Here is a 13,066-nt window from a genome sequence, read left to right on the forward strand (position 1 = left end):
AGAGGAGGAACGGTTAGAGCTTTTCAAATCCTTCCTATTTTTGAGCAAATGATACATTGATTTCACAGAAAATTTGCCGGATTTAGCTCCACCCCACACCAAAACGTCTTCATTTGGAAACAAGCTAAGGCTGATTTTAAGAATAGCCTTCTTATCAATAGGTAGAAAAAAAGCATCCAACAAATCAATCTTCCACGATCTTGATTGGGCATCAATCAAGTCCTCCACCTTCTCAATTGGACAATTGTCCAGTTTGAGAGAATAGATTCTGAAATTCTTAGCTGAAGGAATCCAGTTATCATTCCAAACAGAAATTTTATCTCCCTTCCCCACCAACCATAAAAGACCAATAGATAAGGCTTCCCTACCTTCCAGGATACTACGCCATCCCCACGAAGGCTGATGTCCCAATTTTGCTTTAAGGAAATCACAATTTGGAAAATAAGTATTCTTCATCATTCTTGCCCAAGGAGAATTCGGCTCTGAAAGCAACCGCCAAGCATTTTTAGCCAATAAAGCTTGATTGTGAAGAATTGGATCTCTGAAGCCCAGACCACCTGCTTGTTTTGATTTACACATTCTGTCCCAAGAAACCCAATGAATTTTATGTTTATCAGAATTATCATCCCAAAAAAAATCAGTAGAAGCCTTTTTAATATCCTCAAGAGAAGATTTAGGCAGTTTAAAAGAAGCACCTGCATAGTTGGTCATAGGGAGAGCTGCAGATTTAAGTAAGACCTCTTCGCCCGCTGCTGACAGGAGATTTTTCTTCCACCCTTGAAGTTTTGAAACAGTCCGGTCCTTAATGTCTTGAAACAGTAGATTTTTAGAGATACCAAAATCCGTGGGAAGTCCTAAGTATTTAGCCGGACCATCCCCATAAGGAATTTTAAGCACTCTAGAAAACCACCTTCTAAACTTGGAATGAGTGTTCTTGCTGAAAGTAATGTAGGATTTTTTTAAGTTTATCTCTTGACCCGAAGCTTGACAGTACAAGTCCAGACACCTCTTCAAAGCAGTAACTTCATTAATATGGGCTCTACCAAACAAGAGGCAGTCATCTGCGAAAAGGAGATGAGAGAAAGCGTTTCCTCTATTTCTGATTTTAATGCCATGAATGTCGCCTTTAGCTGCAGCCGCATTAAGGATAGAAGATAAAGCTTGAGCGCAAATGATGAACAACGCCGGAGAAAGAGGATCTCCCTGCCTAATTCCCCTGGAAGGCAAAATATCACCACTTTCCGATCCATTAATCAAGAGAGTATAAGAAACCAATCGAATGCAGGACATAACAAGCTTGACCCAAAAATCAGAGAAACCCGATTTGCTAAACATCTTTTCAATGAAGTTCCAATTAACTCTATCATATGCTTTACGCATATCCAGTTTGATAGCCAGAAATTGGGATAAACTTTTCTTTTTTCTTTTTTTAATAAAATGGAATAACTCGTGAGCAATGAGGACATTATCGGAAATGTACCTGCCTGGAACAAAGGCCGATTGGGAAGCATCAATAACCAAGTCCAAAACCGGCTTCAGACGAGTACCCAATAATTTTGTAATTATTTTCACTGCCACAAAGCATAAGCTGATTGGTCAAAATTTGTCAGCAGAGTCAGCATCCTTGGATTTAGGGATAAGACAGATGAGGGTGCGGTTATGCCAAGGTGAGAGAGAACCAGAATTAAAAAAATCAATAACAAACTGAAAAATATCCTCCTTAATATCCTCCCAGAATTTTTGAAAAAATTTGGGAGGAAACCCGTCGAAACCAGGAGACTTGAGCTGAGCAAGGGAGAACAGGGCCTTTTTAATCTCCTCCATATCTGGAAGCTTACACAACTGGGCGTTAATTTCGTCATTAACCAAAGGGTGGATGCCATTCAGCACTTCCTCAGTAGCCGCCTCATTCGTTGCCTCTTCCTTATAAATCTCCTTAAAGTACTCACAAAGGATATTATGGACTTCTTCTTCAGAATTTGACCACATTCCATCCGGGTATTTCAGCTTTAAAATTTTATTATTATGCCTCCTTTTAAGAGTAACAACATGAAAAACTTAGTATTCAAATCTCCCTCCTTTAACCAGTCAACTCTTGATTTTTGTTTCCAGAACAATTCTTCTTTAAACACACTACAAGAAAAGGCGTCTTTTGCAGCGTTTTTTAAGTGTCTCCGTAGCTTAAAAAAATGCCGCTATAGGATTCAGCGGCGTTTAGTACAAACGCCGCACATATGTCGTCAAATGTACCGCCAGAAATGTATCACGGCGTTTATGCCATATGCCCGTGTAAGTATACTTTCACCGGCGTTTGTTAACAAATGTTGCCATATATACTTTATAACGGCGTTTTCTGAGATGTCGTTATAGATTGGTAAGCTTTGGTATAATATGATTTATTGGCGGCATGTTTACATAAACGCCGATAAAATATCCTAGAGCGGCGTTTCTTAAATGCCGGTAAAAGGTACTTATAGCGGCATTTAGTAAGAAACGCCGCTACATATAGTATTTTAAAAAAAAAAATTTATTTACTTAATCCTTTAACCTATTATTTTTGTGGTGCAAATCTTTTAACCTGTTTAGTTATCTTATCCTTTAACCTATTGATGTGAAAAGACATAAGACTTCCACACAAAAAAAGAAGAGAACATTCATCCCTAAAAACAATGAAATAATGACAAGATCCAAAATAGTTTAAGTTTACCTGTACACCATTTGAAACTTAATTACATTTAATCTACTTTACCCTAAAGGACACTTACAACCTATGACTAATTATTAAAATTCAAAAACAAAATAAACAATATATATACTTTGCTTTATGTCTTCAATCAATGAACACCTTAGACAAGGAGTGCTTTAAATCACCAAGCAACTCCCGTAAACACATAAATTTTAGCAATAACTCATTGACATTAGTATTCAAATGGACGTTACCTGCAGCAATATAACCATGTACCAATCTTTATTAGTTTGATCATGTCAAAAAAGTGTCTGGTTTGAAATCAAACTCGCAATAGGCAGTACCTGTAGCAATGTAACCATGTACCAATTTTATCAGCTCATATCGGCATAAAGTATCATAGAGAACAAAGAAGAAGAATTTACAATGATTGATACACCATATCTATGTCACTGTATAGTTCAATCATATCTTCTGATAATATCCCCAAAAGAACAAACTAAAAAAGAACTACTGCAGACACACTTTTGCTAACTTTCAACTAAGAAGCATGACCAGATTTTCAGTACATCATCTATATCCAATTTCAACCAATGAATATGCCTAAACTACCATGAAAAAAATACTGCTAACAGCTATGTCTTTAAGGTTGAAAATAGAGTTCCAAAAATACCCAAGTTTGAAAGGAGAACAAAGGAAATCCTAAACCAAATGGAGTAGGTTCCCTACTTGAGTTAGAAAAAGATAATAAAGTCAAAGAACCCAAAAAACTACTACTCACTTGGCTGAAAATGCTCGTTGTTTTTCTATTCTTCTTCTCTGACCTTCCTCTCTCTCGTCTCATATAACTCTACAGCAATGTACATTGACCTAACAAGGGAAACATATAGACACATTTATTCGAAAGTGAAGAAAATAAATACAAAGCAACAATTAAAAAGAAATAATGTGAAGAAGGAAGTCGTGTTTTTTACAAAATTTGTTCCATGAAACAACTTCTTCACGACTGAACTGCCATGCAAAGTTCCACACCACACCACAACACCTATATCTGCTTGTTTCCGGAGTTTCTAGAACATTAAAAGAACAAAAAAAAAAAAGAGCATGTATGAATCAAACAAATTTCCATGTACCCTAGAGTTGCATTGGGGAGCCAATAGCAATGGGGAGTGCAGTATACAAAATGGGAATTAGAATGAAAGGAAGAGTAATTATTGAGAAAGAATCATGAACAACTCTATGCCATCAAGTGAAGTTTGCTACACGGAAAGCAACTCATTTAAAAACATCTAGACCAATTTACAAAAGAAGAAAAGACTATCCATTGCCTCATCAACATCTCCATTGTCATTATAAAAATAATAAATTAGTAGGCCAAGAGAAAAGTATGAAGTCAAATTCATATTACCGTAGATGTTGGAGCATAGGACATCATGTTTTCATCCCCAAGAAACTACATGGAGGTGTCCAATCATTACTCCACCACCTGAGCCATTTTAAGGACCTCACTGATCAATTCATAAAATGAGACTTTCTCATGGCGGATGAGGAAACAAATTGCACTCTTTCATCACACTCAAACCAAATATTAGAAAAACACCAAAGAGGGAGAGTCATGAACACACATTTTCACAAAAGCACGAATAGACAAAGTAAAACAATGTCTCTATCTATGAATATTTAAGATTGTGCACCCGAAAATTTTCCAAGTTTGAACCAAAAGGTTGGATTCTATATGTGTCTTTTGGTGTTTCTCTGTATATAATTGATTTAATACAGAATTGTTTCTCTGTAATCTATGTTTTAAAACCCAAGATGAATAGAAATCGCAAAGATACATACAAGTGATATTTAGTTCCAACTTCCAATCCCAATCTTGATCTTCTTAGGCCAAGAGGGGAGAATTAAGGGGCTGGGGGTGCTGGTGTCAAGCTGTAATGTTCATATATGACCTTAGGGTGATTTACTAAAAGGAAAGGGGTCATGGTCTTGACCTTATAATGAGAGACCGTTATTAATGGATCTTAATTAAAAAAAAATTCTTCTAATGTCATGTTTAGACCAATGGATTGTTGATGTGTGAGAAAACATATAAGAAGATCCAAAAAAAGGTAGGAATAAGTCACCCGGTACAACCCATAAAGTCAGAATCAAGACAAAACCTATTGGAGATCTTTCTTTAGTTGGTTTTAGAACATATAAGAATCTGTGAATGGTTGGGATTTGGGGAAAAAGTTCAAGAGTTGAAGGTAACAAGGAAAAGAGGGGAGATAAATCCATTAATATCAGAAACTTAGAGAGGTGAATGAATATATGGAGAAAAGCAACAAATTTAACGGCAAATCTGAGAAGTATCAAATATCAATCCCTTCCCCTGTTAAAATATTTTTTTTAGGTCAATGTCCATCTCTACAATGAGAGGGAGTTAGAGATTGAGAGTAACAAACAAGGGAAGAAGATGTATGGGGTGTGTTGAGATTAAAGAGTTGAGAAGCTTTCATCATTTACTCCATTGCTTTCAAAATAAGTGAGTCAAACAAAGGCTTCTATAAGGAAAGGAACTACTTTTGAATTTAAAGCAAACCCAGGAATCACCAGTCCCTAGTTCCCTTTCTTTCGTCATAAGGTCACCCGGGTTCATTTCTGGTATTTAGGTTTATGACAAATATTTTTTCTCTTAGACCAAAAAAAAAAAAATTTTCAAAACCACAGTAAAGAAGTTGACAGATTCTTCTTTGGATCAAATCAGTGAACTCAGAAGATCTCTCCAACTCCAACTCCAACTCCAAGTCCTCTTCAATCACCCATCCAAAGATTAATAGGACTTGAACACACACCCCAAGTGGGGATGTAAATGGATAGTTGAAAATCCGTGTGCAAATCCGGAGTTTCGGTTTCCAAAAAATATCCGAATCCATCTAAAAGATAATCAGATTCGGATTTGGATATTCCATTTTAAATCCAGATAATATTCGATTGTAAAATGCGATTAGTTTAATATTTTTGTAAAAACATATGATATATTACTCTTATTATAAACACTTTTATAAGGATATTTAAATAATCGGAATCGAAAATCCAAAATCGATATAAGTCAGATTCATTTACTAATCAGATCGGATAATATCTGATAGACTGTCGAATTCGAATATGCTAATGATTTTTAAAAATCCATCAGATATCAAATCGGATAAAATCGGATACAGATATGCCATTCGATAAACGAATTCTGATTCAAATAATAGTAAATCCGAACAGAATTTGATCGGTTTACATCCCATATCCCAATTCCCCAGTGGAGAGGAGCTGGATGCCCAAATAGTTGGAGAGGATCCGAACCCATTCATTTGGAGGACCACTTAGACATTCATATATTCGCGTCCAATGGTTTTGATCCTTGATCACCATTGTGGCAGATTAGTCTACAGTTTATGTCTAAACGACACTTTTTTCTTCTTTTTTTTTTTTGGTGCAATTCAACGGCCCATCGACCATCAACCTCAACAGGACCCCACAAGGAGGCAATGAGGGGAACGTAACTTTACTCACACTAACAGGATTCCTGCCTCCATCGCTTTCCACTGAAAAAACTTGGTAGAACAGTTGTAATAGTTATACGAAAAACAGGTAGTTTTACCAAAAAAATTAATAATGTATTTAATATTTTATGACTCTTTTATTATTATGGATGGTGACTGGAAATCTGGAATCCACCTTTGTTCGTGAGAGAGATCAAAACTCAATGTTTGTCAAAAAAATTAGCAAAAAAAAATCGTAACTTTAAACGAATAATATCATGAGACGTATTTCTTAATCTCATCGACAACGATAATAGAAGGAGAAACATACAATAATACAGTGTAAGAGTAATCCGGACTTTTTTTTTCGGCCCTACCCCTTAATTCCTCTATATGGGTGTAATTGTGCGATTCAAGACCGTACGATAATGGTTCTCGTATGAGAACCTGAGCCAGCATCACAATTGTATCGGTTGGCTCTACACCCAAAAAAAAAACATCCACATTGGTTATGCCGCCCAGGTGCCTTTCAATATCCTTTACCTACACATCCAACATTGGATCTGCCCCTTCCCAGGTCCCTTTCTCATCATCTACTTATAAAGTTGCTCTTGGTATGTTTAGGAACGCCAGACTTTGCTTCTTAATTTCTACCTTGATCACTTTCCATCTTTGTGTGTGCATCTGTATCGGTTTGCTCTGAGACTAGAGCAAAATTCTTAGAGAGTACAATGCTGGGAACCTTACTTAACACCCTTGCCCCAAATCTTTTAGTCTCTTCAAAGCCTCTCAAGAATCCTTCATTCCGGTTGAATAATGGTGTCACAATGCTCACTCCAGTCACCATATGTTCATGGTCGAGGTGCCAAGGTACTTGTCGTACTACGAAAGCTTGTAGGGGCCATGCCCACATACAACAGGGGTCAGAATAACCGTCATGCACCCATGTATAGCGAAAATTCCATCCCCTTTTATGCCACTGCATGCGCTCTCAGTGGCTTGGGTGCGCGGCATGGCCCTTGCGTTAACAACGCCCCTTTAATTTGTTTGTGTCATACGCATGCAAAGCAGATCGTGTGATCCTCCACTGCAGGGCAGCCGTGTGATTGACATATGTCCTCCTCACATAGGCAAGGGCGAAATGCCCGTGCCGCCCACTACCCGAGCACCTTGCCCGGGTGGGGTCCATGCCCTGGCTGTGTGAGGCCGCAATCAAGCCATATGGCTGCCCGGCAGCTCACCTGGGAAGGATGCTCGAGCAGTGGGCATGGTGGGCATATGGCCCCTGCCTGTGTGAGGCTGCAAGCCCGTCGCACGACTGCCCGGCAACAGAGGATCCAAATTGTGTAAAGTAACTAATAAAATTGATGTATAAAACAACACTAAATTAAGTTAGCTTACAATAAGGCTGTGTGCAGGTAGGAGGAGGACATACTCAATGGAAGCTTCACATGGCGGAACTGGAACTGGAACGGGAGAAGCAATTACAATAACAAAATTTAAACCTGATGTTGTTCGTCCCACAATGAAGAAGACTTATGATGATGGGGGGCTCTATTATTTGTCTCCTGTAGACGAGTTATTGATGGGTCCTGTTGATATTTTAATTTGCTATGAGATGGAGGATGGGACGAGAAGGACAGAGAATCTCTGTGAAACAATCAAACAAGCTTTGGCTAAGGTTCTGGTTCATTTCTATCCATTTGCAGGAAGTCTTGTACAAAGCCCAGATGGAAGATTTATGGTGAAATGCACAGGAGAAGGTGGTGTATCATTTGTTGAAGCAGTTGCAAATTGTGAGCTTCGTGAGTTGGGCGATTTTACAATCCCCAATCTCCCAATACACAGACAACTTGTTCATGCTTGCAATGAATCAAAGAACCCTTTTGATATACCACTGCTTTCAGTACAGGTAAACTATACACTAATTATTCATATTTCCTTCAGTTTTATTTGTTTGGGTTCCACGTGGAAGGCTTGTAGATATTTGGGCACCCTCTCCTTAATTGCTACTTTTTAAGGATGAATTCTACCCAAGTCCCTAACAAGTTGTATCAGAGCAAATTGTGACAAAGCCAGAGCGTGGACACCTGATGTGCCTCTGAGGATGAAGTCGGAGCATTCTAAATTGTAGTTTTAATGTCATTTAGGTGACAAGGTTCCAGTGTGGAGGCTTTGTTCTTGGATTAAGAATGAACCATTGCATGAGCGATGGAACATCATTAATGGTATTTATGAAGTAATGGGCTGAAATTGCTAGAGGCTTACCCTTAAGTGTTCTTCCATTTTTAGATAGATCTATAATGAAGCTAAGCCAACCCCTTAAAATTGAATACAAGCATGACAATATTTCTGGAATGAACGAAGATGGATCAAATTTTCCCTTTATACGTCGAGATGAACAATCTGTATTCAAATCCTTCACTTTTGATCTCCAAAAAATGATGCAACTGAAGAAGATAGCTATGGAGGATGGAACCATAAAGAGTGCCACAGATTTTGAATTGATCATGGCATTTACATGGCGTGCAAGAACCAAGGCCCTCAAAATGAACCTTTCTGAGCCATCGAAGGTTCTAATTGTTTCGATGGACGGCAGCGAATAGGTCCATTTCCAAAAGGGTACTTCGGCAATGCCATTTTGTTGACAGGTTGTGGATGTAGTGCAGGAGAACTAATTGAAAAGCCACTGTCGTTTGCAGTTGATTTGATCAAAAGGGCACTTGAATTGGACTACATTCAATCGGTTAACAACTACTTGGACTACATTCAATTGATCAAGGACAACATAGAAGCAATAAGAACAGATGTACTACTGGATAGAGCATTTATAGGCAACAAATGGTCCAGACTGTTTTGCAGGAGTGATATTGATTTTGGTTGGGGAGGTCCCACGCAAATTGCAAATGCATGTCCACAGAAGGAATTAGTTGTTGTCCATGCCCAGAGAAAGGATAGTAAGAACAAGATCCTAACACTGGGTCTGCTTCCTTCAGACATGAAAGCCTTTGAGGAGATTATGCAATCAGAGATGGGACTGCAAGCTTAGATCTAATCCAGTTGTTAGATCAACACTTATATATGGCTCTACTCAAAGAAAGAATAAAGCAAATAAAATGGTTCTTCTAAATTAGTGACTAGAGATCCTCGGGTTTCTTTTGGTCATTGATGTAATAGGGCCAATGTTTGTTAGTAAAATAAAACCTGAATGCAAGCAGCTTGATGCTGAAATGATGATCCATAATTAAGAACACCTGCAATTTCTGTTCCAAATAGTTGAAATTTGAAAGAGCCTAGCAAATCATTTGGTTAAGGCTAAGGGTGTTAATCAGTTTGGTTTCGATTCTTGTATATTGAATTTCTCTCTAAAAATTGGATTTGAAGGAACACCAGTACACTTTATTTTCGTCAAAGCAATGAGGTACATATAATTGTGAATGAGAATGTAAGCCAAATAGGGTCGAATTCCCCGCAGCCCATAATTTAATCAGATATTTGACAGTATACTCTTATGATAAAGACCATCTTTACTGCATAAGCAGTGCAAGATCCTGGTTCTGTTATTCTCCAGAGTACCCTATCTGGTCTTGTGGAGGAATAGAAATATAAAATATCTAAGATACAGGAACCCATAGAAGTAAAATAAAAGCATAGACATACTTAAGAGGAATAAAATCAATAGCTTTCATTTTCATTAGAGCTGAAAAAGAATTTCGTTATCCAACTTCTAATGGAAAAAAATGAGAGGACAAATCATCTACCCAAACAGAACTCAGATAACTCTAATAGCCCCACCGAAATTGGATGTCTGAGCTGACAACTTGTCTCGGTCAGGCGGTTGAGGTGGTGTAACACTTAAACCTAGATCAGTGTTCACAGTAGTTGAAGCCCCAGGATCGGTCTGAGATACACATTGTGGGAGTTGAGGTATGGGATTGATGGGCAATTGCGATGGAATGAGCGCACAAGCAGCAAGGCTGTTGTGGGCCTTAGGTCGGTATGTGTAGCCTTGGTTGGGATAATTCATCACTGGGATGTAGGATACAGTTGGAACGATTTTAACTGCTGGATAGTTCAGTCTCATGCCACCAAATCCCGCCTGTTTAAGAAATCAAAGATTAGTATAACCATAGGGAGAAAAAGGAAAAACAGAAGTTGTTGCATTCCTCAGACTCTTCTCAAGTCATAGAGGCTTGCCTAATAAGTTTTTGTCACTTTGGTTCATGAATAAAGGCATGCAAAACTCATTTTGATTTTAAATCTTTGGAATTCTTAGTCTTTGTTAAAGTTCAACAGGCAAAATGAAATTTCAGAGAAGGGAAGATGGTTAGCTGTTAACTTATACCGTATATGGGATCCTACTGAGATTGGGAGCACCAGAAGTTACAGATATGGGGCTGATCGGTGGAGATTCTAATCCTAGACCAGCAACTTGGGCTGTAATTTGTGCTGACACACCTGACTGAAGCATCAAACATAAGCAACATTACACTATGACAGTGCAAATAAAAATCAGTTTCAATTGACGATTCCACTTTATCAGAACTAATTAACATGACCATGAGAGTAAGTTTTCTCCCTTGATGAGTATATAATGAGAGAATTACCTTCTCTGAGGCTTCATTAGTACTTGTAAGGGGCAAAACTGGTGCAGTTTGGGAAGCTGGATCCTGTATATCCAATACTTCAAAATCATAATTTGAAAGTTCAAAACAGATATAAGGGTAGGTTTTTTTTTTTTCCAGGGTTTGGGGTGGGGTGGGGTGGGGGGAGGGAGGGTGGGAGATAGTTTCAGGACTAAAGCTACTGAAATTCATTAATGAAGGAATAAGGAATTACTACATTTTTAATGGCCACATCGAAAAGGCTTGATCGACGCTTCCTCTTATTAGATAAAGCCTGCCTGAGAAAATATTTCTGAGCATGGCTAGCAACTTGGGTCGGTGTTCTGGTGGTCACAAAGTTCTTTGAAATTCCTCTCCAGTCACCTTTCCCAAGTTTCTCTAATCCTGCTAGGAAAGTTCGGTGTTCTTCCTCTGTCCATGGCACCCCTGTGGAAAAGAAAGGAATTAGTGTTTGGTAAGAAAAGTAGAGAACACACAATCCCCATCAACATTTCAAACAAGAAGGAAGGAGATGAAAAGTACCCAAGTTTAGAGGGGAAAGGTTCTCAAGCTCTCAAAACAATTCAATTTCCTTTCAAAGGATCGTATCCTACTCCATACAAATACACACTTAAAATAATGACTACCCAAATTCCTCCACTATCTCTCCTGCCATTGATTGGGAAACAGAAACCAATCATAAGCAAGAACTTAAACCAAATGCTTCTGCATCATCATATAATTATTCATTTAAACCCAATATCTGGTGAAACTTAGTCAAAATATTTGATATTTTCTGATATTATTTGTCCATTATTGCAGGGAGCTAGGTACAAAAGGAGGAAGCTATTACTTCTGAATTCACATATCAATCTTTGCTTCTAGGTTCTAAATTGTCCAAGCTAAAATTTTTAGGTGCTTTGCTTCTCAATTTCATTTCTGTTTCACCACATCTGAGAAACACCAATTCTTTCCAAAACTTGAAGAACTAGGTACAGGAATGTTTCTTAATCAAACAATAACTGGTATTCAATCCTGACTCTTGAGAATTGAAATATAAACAGAAAATCTAGTTATGCATGTAACCATTTATTTATGTTTGATGAAGATTGATCGAAATGAGGTTGAATTGTCTGATGAAGATAGGAGTGGGTGGAATTCATTCTATCATATTTCCAAATATGTAGTCTACGTTAAAATCAAATTAATGCAAAGCTTGAAACTCTAATTCTCATATGAAAAATTCCAGGATGCCGATTGAAGAACACAACATGAAAACCTTTCCATGTTTAAATTCACTCAAGAAGTCATAAAAAAACAGAGGTTTTCTCCAAAACCCATGAGAACCACAATCAAAAGATAAGAAATATGAAGAACAAAATCAATAAACACTAGAGAGATTTTAAGGGATGAAACAAAGAAGTACCCCTTTTCCTTTCCTGTGTGGTGGCTCTTCTTGTTTGAACAGGTCCATCTGATAAATACCCAGGATCAGAAGACCCCTGATCAACTGGGCATGTCCTCAAATTCTCCATACTCAAGCTCTTCTTCATACTTTCTTCCTCTTTTTTCAAAATCCTTACACCAAAAAGCTTCATCCCAGCCTTCTCATTGCATGTCCTTGAGTTATGTCCATTGTTTCCACAGTGTGAACACTTCCTGCTTGATTCCTTGGCCATGCCCATCTCCCCCTCCCTCCCTCACCTCCTCCTTTGTGTCTCTGTTTCAACAGAGACAAATCGAGAATATAAGAATATACAGAACGAAGAAAGGGGGTTTCGTTTATCTTTATATATATATAGTATTCGGTTACCAGAACAGCCATATTTGGGTTACAAATCTCTTGAGTTTCCATTGTCGTTCGAAGATCTGAGAACCCGGCAATGTCGTAAAGCGGCAAAACTGCCATTACGCGGATTACCGAATTAAGCTGTTTTCCATCTTCAATCTCAGTTATGGCATTTCATGTTTGCTTCTTTAAACGAAATTTGCCCCTTCTATTTGTTCGAATATCCATTTTTTTTTTTGGTAATCTGTTCGAATATCTAGAAACCCCCGAACCCACCTAGAATATTGTTGTCCATTTCAGTTTTCTTCAAACATTTTTAGTTCTTGCTATCTCCGAAACTGATTTTACAGTTGGTTTATGGTATTCGATAAAATGAAAAATCCAAATATAATCATTTCTAAAAATTTACTATTTATATAAGAAGAAAGTTTTCCTTCACTCCGTGGGTGAAAGGTAAAGGTTCACCACT

General features: G+C 37.9%; 2 protein-coding genes across 4 annotated transcripts; one reads left to right on the forward strand and one right to left on the reverse strand.

The window, feature by feature from the left end:
* Positions 1–7,642: 7,642 nt before the first annotated feature.
* Positions 7,643–8,919, forward strand: LOC122663943 (omega-hydroxypalmitate O-feruloyl transferase-like). Its single transcript, XM_043859619.1, has 3 exons — positions 7,643–8,116; positions 8,355–8,428; positions 8,543–8,919. Exons 1-3 carry the CDS (start codon positions 7,643–7,645, stop codon positions 8,808–8,810), a joined length of 816 nt encoding a protein of 271 aa, XP_043715554.1. The 3' UTR covers positions 8,811–8,919.
* A 974-nt stretch (positions 8,920–9,893) lies between these two features.
* LOC122664920 (probable transcription factor At5g61620) lies at positions 9,894–12,750 on the reverse strand. Of its 3 annotated transcripts, none has more exons than XM_043860957.1 (5): positions 12,235–12,750; positions 11,044–11,255; positions 10,812–10,874; positions 10,550–10,666; positions 9,894–10,303 (listed from the first exon to the last, which is right to left on the reverse strand). In XM_043860957.1, exons 1-5 carry the CDS (start codon positions 12,491–12,493, stop codon positions 9,977–9,979), a joined length of 978 nt encoding a protein of 325 aa, XP_043716892.1. In that variant the 5' UTR covers positions 12,494–12,750; the 3' UTR covers positions 9,894–9,976. The 3 variants fall into 3 exon arrangements, with proteins under 3 accessions (XP_043716892.1, XP_043716890.1, XP_043716891.1); XM_043860955.1 differs by having other exon boundaries at positions 10,550–10,675; XM_043860956.1 differs by having other exon boundaries at positions 10,550–10,675; positions 11,047–11,255; positions 12,235–12,749.
* Positions 12,751–13,066: the final 316 nt, after the last annotated feature.

Source organism: Telopea speciosissima, chromosome 6 (genome assembly GCF_018873765.1).
Source record: "Telopea speciosissima isolate NSW1024214 ecotype Mountain lineage chromosome 6, Tspe_v1, whole genome shotgun sequence".
Taxonomy (NCBI): domain Eukaryota; kingdom Viridiplantae; phylum Streptophyta; class Magnoliopsida; order Proteales; family Proteaceae; genus Telopea; species Telopea speciosissima.

Bases quoted from the DNA above. Each gene is read 5' to 3' on its own strand.
- LOC122664920 (XM_043860955.1), bottom strand. From the start codon at position 12,493: ATGGGCATGGCCAAGGAATCAAGCAGGAAGTGTTCACACTGTGGAAAC. The intron at 11,256-12,234 runs GTACTTCTTTGT...TCTTTTCCACAG, and splicing joins CACACAGGAAAGGAAAAGGG to GGGTGCCATGGACAGAGGAA. The intron at 10,676-10,811 runs GTAATTCTCTCA...TGCTTATGTTTG, and splicing joins CTAATGAAGCCTCAGAGAAG to ATGCTTCAGTCAGGTGTGTC.
- LOC122663943 (XM_043859619.1), top strand. From the start codon at position 7,643: ATGGAAGCTTCACATGGCGGAACTGGAACTGGAACGGGAGAAGCAATT. The intron at 8,117-8,354 runs GTAAACTATACA...AATGTCATTTAG, and splicing joins TACCACTGCTTTCAGTACAG to GTGACAAGGTTCCAGTGTGG. The intron at 8,429-8,542 runs AATGGTATTTAT...AATTGAATACAA, and splicing joins ATGAGCGATGGAACATCATT to GCATGACAATATTTCTGGAA.